General features: G+C 42.3%; 1 protein-coding gene across 2 annotated transcripts in view; it reads left to right on the top strand.

Annotated features, from left to right (window-relative positions):
* Positions 1-359: 359 nt before the first annotated feature.
* LOC147901700 (aminopeptidase (DUF3754)) overlaps positions 360-16,800 on the top strand; it is a 58,245-nt gene continuing 41,804 nt past the window's right edge. The window contains exons 1-4 of one of the 2 annotated variants that reach the window (XM_087374541.1): positions 360-406; positions 1,164-1,299; positions 1,556-1,650; positions 1,810-1,923. In XM_087374541.1, the coding sequence (XP_087230667.1) occupies positions 1,191-1,299; positions 1,556-1,650; positions 1,810-1,923 (318 nt within the window). In that variant the 5' untranslated portion in view covers positions 360-406; positions 1,164-1,190. Of the gene's footprint in view, positions 407-429; positions 804-1,163; positions 1,300-1,555; positions 1,651-1,809; positions 1,924-16,800 lie in introns of those variants that run through there. The other variant, XM_087374542.1, reaches the window with a different exon arrangement.

Genomic DNA, 16,800 nt, shown 5'->3' with positions numbered 1-16,800 from the left:
CCACATGCTATCCTTGAGAGAGCTCCGAAAGCCGGATGAAATCGGTGGTGGCTGAAATCGCCTCTTGGAGAATCCTACAAAAATCCCGGGGAGGCTTAGAGTGAAGGAATGCGGCCCATAAAGGACATGGTCGTTTGGAGAATTCAAAAATTCGAAACGAGGATATAATGACATGGAGGCTGACGTGGACGATAGTTGGGGACAGGAAATGGACACGTCAAGAAGCAGATGGGAAGGGTGGAGGCTGACGTGGACGGGAGACACGTAAGATGGCACAAATCGACGTGGAAGATGACGTGGACAAGCAACACACAAATCCAGCTGGTTATAGGCATTGTCGTCATCATCAACAGATAGAATCACAGCATCGCTTGCAGAATTCCAAATCTCTGTTCTTCCATCACAGGTCTGTTTCCTTGCTCCCCTCCTTCGCTTTTTCGATCAATTGATTCGTTTCTTGCCCACAATTCGTCCCAGCCTTAGAACCCAATTTACTTGCTACATTTCAAAAGCATCCTTTGCTTTTTGCCTCGCTTTCCTTGGACTTCATCCTGTCCGCAATCGCCTCTCAGCTCCATTGCCCGCCCCACAGTGCTTTCGTCCTTCTTCGTTTCAGTTGGCTCAGGAAATCCCGACTGTTTCTCAGAGAATTTAACTCGATTGGCATAAGTTTAAGTGTCGCCTGAAAGTCCTACGTTTCTGGGCTCGTGCGCGTTCTAGAGTGCGCAAACTAAGAACTTGTTGGCGCTTGACACCTCCACGAAAGAGAGCCATCTCTTTGAGCCGCGTTACGCCTGTAGAAGGTGTTCCTCTCAATGTTCATTGTTGTGAATTGGTTGAGACTTGCATTGTCGATGAGTACTTTAGCTCACCGGCCATCATACATTCCTTCAATTCGATATTTACCTGCCAAATGTGTTTCAGTTTTAAATTTTTGCAAATATGGCTCGCCTTTGAGCAGTAGCGATCTTTTCAAAATATAGAATGTGCGCTCGTTGCACTATCCCTTAATAAGAAGATTCAGTAATATAACTCGATTTTCTAATCTGAATGCTTTTGTTCATCTGGATAACAAAGGGATTCTATAAATTTCAAAAATTGGGGGTAGCTTGTTTGCAGCCTGTTATACATCAAATCTGGCTCTTGTTGCTACATTTGAGCAGGTCCGTACAACCCATTTGCGAGGCAAGATGCTGAGACAACGTAAAGGAAAGAAGAGGGAGATCATGCGAATTGAGCGGGAATCTGTGATAATGACCATGAAACCGAGATTGGTGATGGGATTGGCAGACATTCTTCGTCCGTCTCTACTCTTATGCATTTTGCAGAAAACAAATGATCTGTTGTAGAATGCATGTTTTATTACCCGCCTTACCTTTATGTTTGCTGGTATGGAAGTATGTCATTGTCGAGGCACTCTGGATTGTATGGTATCTGTGTTGGGAGGCTTGAATCTGATGTAATTCTGCAGCCTTTGTCCCGCAGATAAATGCTTGCAAGACAGTTTACGTGCCAAATTCCTGTTGAGACTCAGTTCTTGTTTTTTCATTGGCAGAGCTTGACGCAGATAGAGAAGATTTTTTAATGCTTTGCAAGCGTATTGATGCCACAATTCGTGCCTGGTATCATGTACAATTTGAAGAGCTTATGGTGAGACGTGGATTATATGCCATAACTTTCCTGTTGCTTACGGTTTTGAGAGACTTTCACAATTACGAAAAGTTTCTACATGCAAATCTGAATCTCTTTTCAGAGGGACATTGGATAGGCACATAAGCTTGGGATCTTAACTTCTCATGCTTTTTGCAGCAATTGTATTCTCTTTTCGAACCTGTACATGGTGCCAAGAAGTTGGAACAGCAAGGTCTGACTCCGGCTCAAGTGGATAACCTGGAGCAGCAGTTTCTTCGCCATTTATTTCAGGTCAGTCCAGCTCAGTGAGACAGCTCTGCCATGCTGTTTATTCTGTGTAAGCATTATGTCACATACTATGCATTTAGCAAGAAATCAACATATCATATGGCAATGCAGGGCATCAGACTCCTATGGCCAAGATTCACAATCTAGATACCGATGGATGAATTCCCATGGGCGAGAAGCCCTCATGCCAATATGTAGCATATGTAGCAGTTGTAGCTTGAATGAAGAGATTTGGACTACTTTTTGATTAGCCTTCTCCTTTAGTGCTAGCCTTCGTCATGGCTGAGGTTGCCCTTCACCTCCGGAGTGCCGACAGAAACTCAGTACGAAGACTTTGTATAAATGGATGCTCAAGTATGTGTGGGTGTGTGGATTTGTATGTGTGAGAGCATATTTTTATACTATGGTTTGCATGCACTGTTGGGCGCTGATGACGTTAGTGGGGATGTCATAGTAGCTAGTCCCTGCTATGCGTGATGGAGTTTATGGTTTTCAATCTTATGAGTGACTATCGTGAGATTGAAACTGCACTATGTTGTGTTTTTAGAGGATGAGTTTGGGAATGTTCCTTCTACCATATTAGCGGACATGCAAATTTCATCTTGTGAAGTTTTCGTCCAAGTTGCGGCCTACTGGTATTGCGATAATTCTTTCTATCTTAAATGGTGCGTTGCCCTATCAGCTAGATTTAGATGCTCGTTTGGGAGAGACTAAAATGAAATCTTTTAGACTTCACAAGTAGTTGTAGCTTGAATGAAGAGATTTGGACTACTTTTTGGTTAGCCTTCTTCTTTGGTGCTAGCCTTCGTCATGGCTGAGTTTGCCCTTCACCTCCGGAGTGTCAACAGAAATTCAATACGAAGACTTTGTATAAATGGATGCTCAAGTGTGTGTGGGTGTGTGGATTTGTATGTGTGAGAGCATATTTTTATACTATGGTCTGTACTCATTGTTGGGGGCTGATGATATCAGTGGGGATATCATAGTAGCTAGTCCCCGCTATGCGTGATGGAGTTTATGGTTTTCAATCTTATGAGTGACTATCGTGAGATTGAAACTGCACTATGTTGTGTTTTTAGAGGATGAGTTTGGAAATGTTCTTGGATTCATCTAGGTATATGCTTTTGCCGTAGTAGCGGACATGCAAATTTCACCTCGTGAAGTTTTTGTCCAGTTGTGGCCTATTGGTATTGCGATAATTCTTTCTATCTTAATTGGTGCGTTGCCCTATCAGCTAAATTTAGATGCTCATTTGGGAGAGACTAAAATGAAATTGTTTAGACTTCACAAGTAGTTGTAGCTTGAATGAAGAGATTTGGACTACTTTTTGATTAGCCTTCTCCTTTAGTGCTAGCCTTCGTCATGGCTGAGTTTCCCCTTCACCTCCGGAGTGCCGACAGAAACTCAATACAAAGACTTTGTATAAATGGATGCTCAAGTATGTGTGGGTGTGTGGATTTGTATGTGTGAGAGCATATTTTTATACTATGGTCTACGCCCAGTGTTGGGCGTTGATGACGTCAGTGGAGATGTCATAGTAGCTAGTCATTGCTTTGTGTGATGGAGTTTATGGTTTTCAATCTTATGAGTGACTATCGTGTGATTGAAACTGCACTATGTTGTGTTTTTAGAGGATGAGTTTGGGAATGTTCCTGGATTCATCTAGGTATATGTAGCATATGTAGCTCAAATATTATGAATGTTTTTTACCCCTTTAGCTCTCTAATCCAAATGGTATTTTTTAACCTTAGCCCTAGGGACTTCCACCCTAGGCTAATATCCTTTCCTCTAGGCTAGCCTCTAACAACCCAAGATAAGCCAAAGCCCTCCCTCAAGGTATTGACGTCCTCGTAAATGGAGGGGGAAAAACCTCTCTATGAACTGACAATTTTCTCTCTAAACACGGATCTTCTCAACCAATTCTTGCAGTGTCCCATAGCATCATAAGTAACTCAAGCCTCTAGTTGATCAGAACACTCTCTCATGCCACCTTACTTAGATTTCCATGCGAAATGAATGCTAGGTCTTCTAGTTAAACTTTTAGTTCTTATACAACATAGAAGAGAAGTAGATGAATTCTAGAAACAAGAGTGAATTCTAATTCATAACTCAAACATTGTCAAAGAGCAAAATCAAAGTTAATATCATGAGTATATGATAGGATACTTTTCCAAATCTCAAATAATCTATAGGCATCAATATACACATCCTTATATCACAGTTCTTGAAGACCCATCCAAAGATCTCTATCAGATCCCATCCTACTCTAGCTTGAGTGCTTCTGATAGCCTTTCTTCAGTTATGCAAGAGTCTATGCATAACCCACAAGAATTGACGTTAGCATATCATTCCTTGTCTTCTCACAGTCCAGGAATATAAAAAATTTGGACTAAAGGTCCTTTCTAATAGCTGAACATGGTTAGTATAATCATAGGCTTCACCATTGGGATGTAGCTTTCCTTCCTTAGTGATTATCTTGAGATGTATGCCCAGTAAGTACTATGACTCTCATCCAAATTGTTTCGTGCCTCTTTTTATCTTGTCCAAGATAACCCTATGACAATTATCTTGGAAAGATTTCTCCCCTTCCCTAAGGAAGTCATAGAGGATATATTAAAATGTTTTTTGACTTGATCAACACTTAACGACATAATATTGGACATACAGTTTTCATTCTATATTTCAATCAAACAGTAGGCTTTTAGATATCAAGATGATTTGCACTCGTGCTAGCATTCAATATAATAAAAGATCTTCAATTTCTAACTCCATCTGGATCAAACAAATCCTTACTGATTGGACATCATCTTACCATTCTCAAAAGACACGCACGTTTATGAAACACAAATTCTTACTGAATTGGACATCATCTTATTATTCTCAAAAGTCATATACTCAATATCATTGGACCTCCCAACCTAGATGTCTTGCCATAAATGACCAAGGTATACATTGATGCTACCATATTGCTTCTTGATCTAATTTGAAATGGTAACAAATTAATTTTGACTATTTCACCTGATACATTTAGTTTTTATGCATTAGCTTCGCTTTGAGTTTCTTTCATCATGAGATCTCAAAGTCAAATCTAATTTAGCCCATTTAATCTTATGACCTTTCATCTCTTCTTTATTTTAAATTTGCTTAAGGATTTCATATTCTCGGTTCAGACAAATACCAAAGTCCATGTTATAGTATTCCTAACATTCATCTATTTCATCCATGTTGAAAATTTGGCATCCAACCAAACTCATGCAATAGTCCTATGAGAAGCCTACCTAGAAATCATACGCTTGCATACCTTCGCTGATTTCAATAATTCAGCCTGTTTATGATCCAACTAGGGATCACTCCTCTACCTTAGCAATCGCACTAGTCTCTCTATCTTTGTGTTCTTAGATTGCAACACATCAAATTTCCATGCTTCCAATGTTTCTTATTCTTCTCAAAGCATGAAGAACAACCAAGAAAAAACACAACCACTCACAACTAGAAAGTTCCATCCATTCCACTTCTATTCATGCAGCAAAGGCTTGCTCTAAGACCATTGAAACGACTCGCTCCTTGAGTCAGCTATCTGATCATCTTCGTCAAATCAGAGACTAGGAACCAAACTACATGTATCACCATTTGAAGCTCACCACCCAACCATTGACCTCTTCTAGACCCCCGAGCATTTAGAGGTCATGGGTAAGTTATGTGGCGTGACACTAGCCTAGTAGATTACCACAAACATTTCCTTCACAAGGGAGGCATTAGAGTAGCTTGCCTACCATTCCTATGGACAAGATCCACAATCGAGATACATCAATGAATGCTCATGATTCAAGTCCTCATGTCCATATACAGCCTAGCCCATGGCAAAATATATAAATAATGCTTTTAATTCCTTTAGGCCTCTAATCTAGATGGTATTAGCCCTAGGGCCTTCCACCATAGACTAGTAGCCTCGCCCTCTAGGCTCTCCTCTAACCCTTTAGGCTACCCTCTAGCAACCCATGGTTAGCTAGGGATGTAAGAACCCCCGTGCCTCCCCTTCAGGCCAATGCTCCAGCCTCCCTTGTGTGTGTAGCACTGTGCCAGCCCCCTAAAGCTAGTCACTGCTGTACCTTTGAGCCTCCCACTTAAGGACCTAGGGTGTAAACAAAGGATGAACGCAGGATGCACTAGTGGGGAAGTTTTGGTAGGGCCACATAACCTTTCAAATTTGGCATATAGGCAGCAACAAAGTTGCCTAAGGTTTATATGTAAACTGACCTAGTGGCAAATTTGACAAGGGCTTGGATCTAAGCTGACTTGGGTCAGCAACTGGACGGCCATCTACCAAGAGTGGTGGTAGTTGTTGATTTGCCTAGGGCTTGGATCTAAGTCGACTTGCGTTGGCTCTTGGACGGCCATCTACTAGGGCTGGTTGGCTAGTTATTAGTGGTAGGGGGTCAAAGAATTGATGCTTCCAAGCACATGTCCATAATTAAGGAGTGGTTCATGATTTTGAAGCTTACATACTTGGATTCATTTGGTGATAGAAGAAAGTGCCTAGTCAAATAGATTGGAAATGTTCCATTCTCTACCATGGGTGCAAAAGGCAAGAATGATGGATGCACTAATGGAAAGCACCCTAGGTGTGTATCCTTGCATGGGGGACAACCAATGCAAGGATGTATTTTCGAAGGAGGTGACCTTCTAGGTCACAACCTTGCTAGAGGTGGTCCACTCTAGCATGTATGGGAAGATGACCACCAGGTCAATCTGACGTTTATAATATCTTTTTACCTTCATTAATGTTTTGAGCTGTATAATTGGGCACAAAGAAGTCATGTGCCTTTGACAAGTTAAAATAATGGAAGGCTAAGGTTGAGAATGAGATGGCCCTTTGATAGAGAAGGGGGGAGATTTTACTCCAGAGGTGCTTCAAGATTGCAAATTGCAATTTTAAGAATTTGAAGATGCACATTGTCATACTGGCTTCAGCTTTCTAGATGTTGAGAAACCTGCAATTTGCATAATCGAGATTCCAACGACAATCAAATCAAAATGAATCCTAGTTCCCCAATGATGAAGAGCTTGTACAGAATCCATATGTATCAAATATGATTGAAGTATGTTTGCTGTGAGTTTGTGACTATTTAATTCTCAACGAATTGGAGTTTGCAATTTGGTTTTAGGCTTGCAACTGTTAGAGGTATATTGTCACTGTACTTAGAGGGTTATGATAACGGTTTCAAAAAGCTTAATTGGTGCCAAATCATTAATAAGGCATCTAATGTCCCATTAATATTGAGATTATTTCTGGGAATGTGTCCCAAGCTTTCTTGATTCTTTGTTTAAGATATTATTAATTAATAAAACTTTTTAAATCATCCATTTGGCAATGACAAACAATCTCAAAACCATCTCTAAATGTCAATCAAGGTTTACAAAGCAATGAAGCCAAATTTTTAGAGAACATCCAGGCAAGGTTCATGTCCTTCATAAGGCTAATTACTTCATGCCGTCCATATTAGTATAAGAACTTAATTAATTTTTTGATTGAAAACATTCCGGGGTGGATTATCAAATAATCCATGGATAAAGTGCTTAGAACTATTCCTTATACTCAACAGAGTTGTTATGCTATGAGGTAAGGCAACCATACTTCTTTTCTCACATTGTATGCTTCCCCACATTGGCCATGCCATGCATACACAAAATGCATCTGCTACCCAAGTCCTAATGTATGCATGCAAGGTTTAGGATGATCTGACTCCTTAAAGCCCAATTTTTAAGTAACCTATGTTTTTTTTTGGGTGGACTTAAAGAATGTACTGTCACAAAATATTTTGTGATTTTTTTGGATCAAGTTGCAAATGGCTTGTTTTCCCAATTATGGTACTACCAAGTACTGGTAGCTGGTGGGTAGTTTGATGTACTTGACCAGTATTTGACCCAACGCTAGTTTCACGGTGGAGTTACTATGCAAGCAAGGGTGACTTGGTTGGGATACCGAACAGCCTATTGTAGGATACTGTTTCTTGCTGGGTTTAGGAGCCTTCTCATGGCTTTGTGAGATGCAACCGATGATACTTCTCTCTTTGATAGAGTCAAAGTACGAAGAGGCAAGCATAGTCTTGCATAGTACAGATGGATGGTGGACGACATTAGACACCCTTCATGAGGACATGATGGGGGTCCTTTGTGGCCAGCAGGTTGCATTACGGGTGCTATGAATTCGGTTTCTCATTCTCAGCTGAACAACATTGAGTTCTTTTCCCCCAAAGAAAAAAACTTTCTGTCAATGCTTGAAAAAAACTAACCATACAAATCAGCAATTTGAGTGGCGCTGATTATGGAGGAAAACAAAAGGAGAAATGCTGGCTGCCAGCCATTCTGTTTTGAGAGAACCCAGCTCACTTTGTAGGGATCCTTTGAAATAGGGGCCAGCAATCAAGGCAAACCATACATCCAGCGAATGCCTCACTTTGTACATACACATAGAAGACACTTGCAGGCCAAGCCTTGCAAAAAGACGCCCCTTGTCGGCAGTCATTCGAGATCTTGACGTTTTGCGCTCCATATGACGTGCAGGTTGAAGATAATATCTTGCCAAATGGCAACGAGGGTGGCTATTGTGGGAACCTGGTTGCCTTCTGTCACCGAGGGTGAATATCATTGGAACCAATTGGCCTCCCATCACCAAGCTGCGACGAGCAACCGATATATTTCAAGAAGTGATGTCCCCCCTGAAACCGGCCTCTAATCACTCAGAGGGCAGTGGAACTAAACCTTTAATCACTTCAGCACTTATTTACAGCTCACAAAGCATATATCACAACCATTAACCATTGCATGATCACCATTTGGCATTTACCCATTTGTTCACAAACAAAACCACTGAAAAAGGGATGGAGGCTAGAATGCCCCTGCTCAACAGACATAGACAAGTGCACCCGATTGGCCCCAAACACCGTGGCGCCCCTTTCGGTATTTCTTTATATTTCACAGTGAAATGATTACAAGTTGCATCTGGGAGACCTTCCCTGCAACTGAGCACGCAGCCCCAATTCACTAAGCCTTCGCAAGGCTTTTAAGCATATAACACCATCACATAAGTGCACTTAACCCGTAGGCTCAACCCAAAGGCATTCTCTTTTCCGAGTGCAATTCCATTGGCTGTCCAGATGCAATCACACTGCACCCCAGCTGCACTCTCTTTGAGTGGTTTCCAGATGGCATTCACAAAGCTTTGAGAAGTTTTTGGAGAAGTTTTATCGCCGGAAAGTCCTCCAAAACTGAGAAAAACCAGTCAACCAGCGCGTCGGACCACTCGAAATTCAACAGATTGCTGTAGCTTTGCAAGAGGAGAGGCCCAGGAGGCGGTAGAAGCAAAAAGGTCTAGAAAAAGCCACTTTTGCAAATTCGTCCAGCAAAAGAAGTGCTCAGCTCTGCCCGTTCTACCAAACGCACGGAGGGAAAAGCATATCACTACGAAGGGGAGGCAGAGGGGAAGCCATCGGGCCAAACGGAAGTCGAGGAATCCAAACGGGTGAGGAGTTATGAAGAAAAACGGAATTCAGCTGGAGGAGGCTGAAAAACCAGTCCAAAATCTCAACAAAGGGAGAAGATGAGAGAGAAAACCACACATGTGAAGTTTAGAAGGCCCAGGAAGGTCCAGGAATGGCAAAGGAGCATGTAGAAGGCACTAGAGCCACCTGGAACTCTAGGGGGGCCACTGAAGGTACATGGCCCTTTAGGGGGCCCATTAAAAATGCCACATCATCATTTCCCAACAACCACTCTTTTAATTCCTTGGAATGCCTTTGGGCCTAGGGATTAATTACGCTTATGTGCTAGGCACCATGCCGCGTTTAATTACACATTATTAAGCCCATGCTTGGACTTTTAAAACCAAAGTTGTCACGGTCTTGTAGTACATTAAAGTACCTAGAATTTCACGCCCCCGTGACATACCCCTCTCTTGAAACAGCAAACCACAGTTTGCTGCCCCAAAACACAGGAGCGAGCATGAAATATAGCATAAAAGAGTATACAAGAAAGTCGCAGCTATAGTATACAGAGACAGTGAAAATATGGCTAGGAGAGGCATGCATCCATCCATATATACTGCTCAAAATCTATGTGATCCTCGGCGATCAATAGTCAAGATGCATCAATATCATGAAGTCTCACAGCAGAAATACTGTCAGCTCAGTATCTCGGATGAAACATACAGTGTCATCAAGCGACCTCATGAAATCACAGTGAGCCCGTCTGTACTGAGGGAGTGGAGGTGCTACCCCCCTCTCGAACATCAGGTAATGCTCCAGACGCTCGCTCTGCTGAACTACCTGTAGGAGCCCGGACCGCAGTCGGCTCTAATTGGAAAGCATCAAGGTAAAGCTGCAATATCCCAGGTGAATTTGCCAGTTCACCTTCCTCCATCCATTTCGCATCAAGTGATGGGTAATTTTGAAATTTTACCAAGTAGCGACGGATAACTTTACCCTTGAGCTTTCTATCTCTGTGTGCCAGAATCTGCTCTGGGACCAGAAGTTCATCCTGTTCTTCCACTTCGGGCTGCACCTCATCAGGTACATCCTCGGGAATATCTCCATGATATTGCTTTAATAAGCTCACATGAAAGGCATTATGTATCTTCCAATGCGGAGGCAACTTCAGCCTGTAAGCTACCTCGTTTATCTTTTCAGAAACCTGGAAAGGACCATAGTAACGCATGTTCAGCTTTGTGTACAACCTTTCCTTGCCTTTCTTATTTTTCAGCCTTGCCTTCTGAAAACGCAGCAAAACCCAATCACCTTCTGTGAATACCAATTCCCTGCGGTGCTTATCTACTGCTGCTCTTTTCTGCTTGTCTTGACTTCTTTGCAAGGCATATTTGATCTTCTCGTAAGCCTCTTCAAGGCTTTCCACAAAACGATCAGCTTCGAAGATTTTCTCTTTTGTATGCAAAATGGGAGGTATCTTCCTGGCACCTTCCACTATTTCAAAAGGTGCTTTACCTGTGGATGTGTGCACCGTATTATTGTAAGCATATTCCAGCAAAGGCAAATAATGCTCCCATTTGCTTTTGTGGTCTGAGACATAGCATTTAAACATATCCAAGATGGTAGAGTTTTCCTGCTCCGATTGTCCATCAGACTGAGGGTGAAAAGATGATGAAAAATTCAGCGTAGTGCCCATATTTTCAAACAGTCCTCTCCAAAAGAGGCTGGTCATCCTCGGATCTCTATCACTGATTATGGGTTCAGGCATCCCATGATACTTGAAGACATGCTGCAAAAACAATTTGGCCATTTGATCTGCTGTAATTTTCTTTCTTACTGGCACAAAGTGGGCTTGTTTGCTAAACCTGCCAATTATTGTCCACAATCCATCATGTCCAGTAGGAGTACGTGGAAGATCAAACACAATCCATAGCTATGCTTTGCCATGGTCTATCCGGAATTGGCAAAGGGTGTAACAACCCAGGTGCCTTCTGCCTGTCAAACTTTACTTTCTGACAAACCATGCATGTTCTCACATATTCTTCCACATCTTTCCTCAAAGATGGCCAATAAAAGTATTGCTCCACTGCTGTAATTGTTGCTGTAATTCCCCTATGTCCTGCATATGGAGGAGCATGACTTTCCATTATGACTTTCTGTCGCATCTGATCAGTGACACAGAGTCGTCCATGCATCAAAATGAAACCCTCTTTCAACATATAGTGATCATGCCTTTGACCATCAGAAAGCTGTTCATAAATAGTTGAAAAATCAGCATCATTAACATACCGATCTTTCATCACATCCAACACATTGTTATAAGCAATGCTCACTGCTGAAACACTGGGTTTCTTGGAGACTGCTTCAGGCTGTGGTTTCCTGGAAAGTGCATCAGCCACGACATTTTTGTTACCCGGCACATGTACAATTTGAAAATGAAACATTGAGAGGAAGTTAGCCCATCTCATGTGCTTTTCAGATAATTTTCTCTGCGTGAGAAAATATCTAAGCGACTGATGATCAGTTTGCACATAAAAATCAGCTCCAAGAAGGTAATGTTTCCATGTGGTCAAAGCATGTATCACTGCTAACATTTCCTTCTCGTATGTCTGCAAGTACAATTCAGCATCTTTGAGAACTCTACTCTCATATGAAACCACTCTGCCATCCTGCATCAAAGTGCCTCCTATGCTGTTTCCACATGCATCACAAGTTACAGCAAAGGGTTTTGCAAGATCTGGCAAAATAATAACGGGTTCAGAACACAATTTTTGCTTCAGCTCTTCAAAAGCTGCATTTTCCTTTGGTCCCCACCGAAACGGTACAGCTTTCTTTTGTAAAGCATGCAAGGGAGAAGCAATTTCTGCAAAGTACTTTATAAACCTCCGATAGTATGAACACAACCCAAGAAAGCTTCTGACTTCATGTAGATTTTTCAAAATTGGCCAACCCCTTATGGCCTCAACTTTTGCAGGATCCATCTTGACTCCATCCTTTGACACTATATGACCGAGAAAATGAATCTCATGCATAAAGAACTCACTTTTCTTGGTGTTTATTAATAGCTTGTGTCTTTTCAACTCTTGAAACACAATAGTGAGGTGTTTCCTGTGCTCCTGCTCATTTTTAGAGAACACAATGATGTCATCGAAGAAAGTGCCCACAAACTTTCTGTGTGCTCTAAAAATTCTGTCCATCATTCTATTGAAAGTGGCAGGTGCATTAGTCAAACCAAAAGGCATCACAAGGAACTCATATAAGCCAAATGAAGTGCGGAAGGCAGTCTTGTAGACATCTTCAGGCCGTATCCTTATCTGATGGTATCCACTTTTAAGGTCAATACGACTGAACATTGAGGAACCTTCCAACCGATCCAATATATCATCAATGCGTGGAATTGGAAAACGGTTCTTAATTGTGACTTTATTCAAAGCCCTATAATCAATACACATTCTCCAACTGCCATCCTTCTTTTGCACAAGCAACACAGGGGAACAGTAAGGAGAATTACTTGGCTGTATTAATTCCTTTTCCAAGAGTTCCTTCACTTGTGACATTATCTCTTCCTGTTGTGCCTTACTGACACGATAGGGAGGTATATTAGGCGGTGAGCTTCCTGGAATTATATCAATTTGATGATCCTCGGGCCTCTTGGGAGGTAATTCTTGAGGAAGTGCATCTGAGAAACAATCTTGAAAATCTGAAATAAAAGCAGCCCTTTCTCTATCTAAAGCAGAAAGAGTAGAGCCTTCTTGAACTGGTTGGCTGTCCTCTTTGACAAAAATCAAGTACGCTGAAATATGACGCTTTATTACATTGGAAATACAAGAAGCTGAAACTATAGGGATGGACTCCCCTTTCAACTTTACATCAAGTACATGATTTTTGCCTCTATGAGTTAAAGAAATCTTCTTGTTTCTCATCTGCACATCAGCCCCCACCCTGTACATCCAAGGCATCCCAAGCAAAGCATCACACTCTGGCAAAGGCATAATGTAGAAGTCCTCTGCATCCTGATATCCCTGGATATGCATCCTCAACTTGCCAATGATAGGAGTGACAGGTGTGTTGAGTTCAGGGTTGGCCATATCACACATGCCGGATGGCCCCATTTCCCCAGGCTCGATGCCAAGCCTTCCTGCCATATCAGGAGTTATGAAATTTGCCTTTGCTCCAGAATCAAAGAAAAACAAACAATTCTGATTTATGATTTTTCCCCATGCTCTGCACATCTCAGTCTTTTTCATTTCCTCTTCATCATGTGCATGTGGCAAACTCCCAATCACATCTGGAAGAAGTCCTGCAGAAGGTTTAGGCTTTTTGCCCTTCCGATCAGCCTGTTTATCACCATTCTTATCATCATTTGACCTGTCTCTTTTCTTGAATGGGCAATCATAAGAGCGGTGTCCCTCTCCTTTGCATATAAAACATTTGTTTTGCTCCATGAGTGACTTTTTCTCTTCATCAGATAACTTGGTACGGGGCTGTTTATTAGGCTGTCCACGCCTTTGACCAGCTTTGAATTGGGCTTTTCCTCCCTTTTGAAACGGTCGTTTGCCATAATTTTTATTTTCAAATTTGATGTCCTTATCCTGGTGTTTGGCAGCCCGTTTGTTGTCTTCTTTCTTGCTGTCCATAAAGCCCAAATTCTTCTCCTGCATCCATGCATATGCTGTCCTTGCATTCTCAATTAATTGAGTCATAGAACCCACCTTGGTTTTGATGCAATAATCACGTAGCTCACTAGGCAATCCACAACAGTACCTCTCTATTTGCTCTTTCAAAGAAACATGCCTGTAAGAGCTCAATGGCAGCAAAACATCCCAAAACCTCTTGGTGTAATCATCAAGATTCTTGCAAAGTTTGTATGACAAGTCATGCCAGTGTGAAAGTACTTCAACTTCAAAAGTTGGATTAAGCCAAGTAGAAGAGAACACTTGCTTAAATTCCAGCCAAGTAGTAGGTGCATCTCCATGAAGCATAAGGTTGGTGTACCACTTAAGTGCATTGCCTTTCAAAAATGTGGCAACCTTCCTCATCTTGGATGCTTCTGTAAACAAACCCCCAAGAAATGCAGCATCAAACTGTTGAAGGAATGTGAGGGCTTTGTACCTGTCCTGTACTCCATTATATGTATCAAACTTGACATGAGAACCACCATCCTTAAATTCTTTATATACATTTGATATTGGCTGTCCCAAAGATGGCTGTATATTTGCAGCATTCCCTTCACTAGGGAGAGCCATACTTGGCTGAACATTAGGCATGGGAGAATATGCTGTGGCTTGCATGCCTGGCTGCATTCCCACATTGTCATACATGGCTTGCTTTCTATGCCCAATTGGCGGTGAAATCAACATAGCATCAAAGATAGAATCTGTACCAAAATATTCAGGTTGCTGCCTCAAATATGGCTGAGGTGGTTGAGCCACATTTATGGACTGCACATTATTATTTTGAGGAGTAGAAATACCCAAACCAAGGCCTTGTGCTGGCTGCTCATACTGTTGCACTGGCTGTACTTTTTGTACCTCTTTCTTAAGTGCTCTTTTGGGCGATTCCTCTCTCTTGGAAGTCACTTTCTGAGTCATTTTAGATGGCTGTCCCTCATGGGAAACTGATGCATGAGTGTGCGGTCCGCCATGAGAAGCTGATGCATGTGTGTACTCACTCTTTCCCTGCTTGTGCTTTCTTGATTTCTTCTTCTTCTTGGCATTTGTTTGCACAATCTGAGCCAAATTTTGAGCCAGCTGAGTCAAAGCAGTCACTGCACTTGCAAGCTGTGCATTCAACATAGTAGCATCATCTGACTCACTGCTAGAACTAGTATCACCGTTGAGCTCAGTTGTAGCTTCATGTGTGGCCTGCTCAAAAGGCATTTGTTGTGCTCCCTGCAGCTGTACACTAGCTGGATCATTAAGGCTTTCCTGCCTTCTCCTTTGAGGAGTTGTGGAGCTCTCTTGCTCATGGGTACTCACCATGTTTATGGTTGTAATATTCAGCTGTCAAAAAGTGCAGCAAAGATATCCTTCCACCAAACTACCGAGGCCCACCTCTTGAGAAAGAGTGTGTGTATCCCGGCAATGGAACCAATGAAACCGGCCTCTAATCACTCAGAGGGCAGTGGAACTAAACCTTTAATCACTTCAGCACTTATTTACAGCTCACAAAGCATATATCACAACCATTAACCATTGCATGATCACCATTTGGCATTTACCCATTTGTTCACAAACAAAACCACTGAAAAAGGGATGGAGGCTAGAATGCCCCTGCTCAACAGACATAGACAAGTGCACCCGATTGGCCCTAAACACCGTGGCGCCCCTTTCGGTATTTCTTTATATTTCACAGTGAAATGATTACAAGTTGCATCTGGGAGACCTTCCTTGCAATTGAGCACGCAGCCCCAATTCACTAAGCCTTCGCAAGGCTTTTAAGCATATAACACCATCACATAAGTGCACTTAACCCGTAGGCTCAACCCAAAGGCATTCTCTTTTCCGAGTGCAATTCCATTGGCTGTCCAGATGCAATCACACTGCACCCCAGCTGCACTCTCTTTGAGTGGTTTCCAGATGGCATTCACAAAGCTTTTCAAAGCTCCAAAATAAAATCAGCAAAGTACCCAACCAAAGAATGACTCATGTAGCTCTGCCTGGGCACCTGCGAGCCAAGAAAGAGGCGGCACACGAGGCCAACCAATAGCTTATGGCAAAAAGAAATTGCAGTAGCAAAATCACAACTCACCAAGCCCTGAAAACTCGAACCAAGTCCTCAATCGCCAAGAGGACATAGTAGCCAATGCCCAATTGCATTCTCAGCCAAAGAGGAGTGCAAAGGCACGAAGAAAGAGCATTTACAAGAGTCGACCAGCAAGAATTCCACTGAAAAATGCAAAAAGAAGCACTTCTGTCGCGAAGAAGTGGGAGTTCTTGGGCTCAAAAGAAGCGTGCTTCAGAGAGGAATGCATTGAGAAGGTTTTGGAGAAGTTTTATCACCGGAAAGTCCTCCAAAACTGAGAAAAACCAGTCAACTAGCGCGTCGGACCACTCGAAATTCAACAGAAAGCTGTAGCTTTGCAAGAGGAGAGGCCCAGGAGGCGGTAGAAGCAAAAAGGTCCAGAAAAAGCCACTTTTGCAAATTCGTCCAGCAAAAGAAGTGCTCAGCTCTGCCCGTTCTACCAAACGCACGGAGGGAAAAGCATATCACTACGAAGGGGAGGCAGAGGGGAAGCCATTGGGCCAAACGGAAGTCGAGGAATCCAAACGGGTGAGGAGTTATGAAGAAAAACGGAATTCAGCTGGAGGAGGCTGAAAAACCAGTCCAAAATCTCAACAAAGGGAGAAGATGAGAGAGAAAACCACACATGTGAAGTTTAGAAGGCCCAGGAAGGTCC

Source organism: Dipteris shenzhenensis, chromosome 5, assembly GCF_047967505.1.
Source record: "Dipteris shenzhenensis isolate YYH24624 ecotype China chromosome 5, Dip_SZ_1.0, whole genome shotgun sequence".
NCBI lineage: Eukaryota > Viridiplantae > Streptophyta > Polypodiopsida > Gleicheniales > Dipteridaceae > Dipteris > Dipteris shenzhenensis.
Note: the sequence above shows the minus strand (reverse complement) of the source record. Positions and strands in the feature narration are given on the sequence as shown.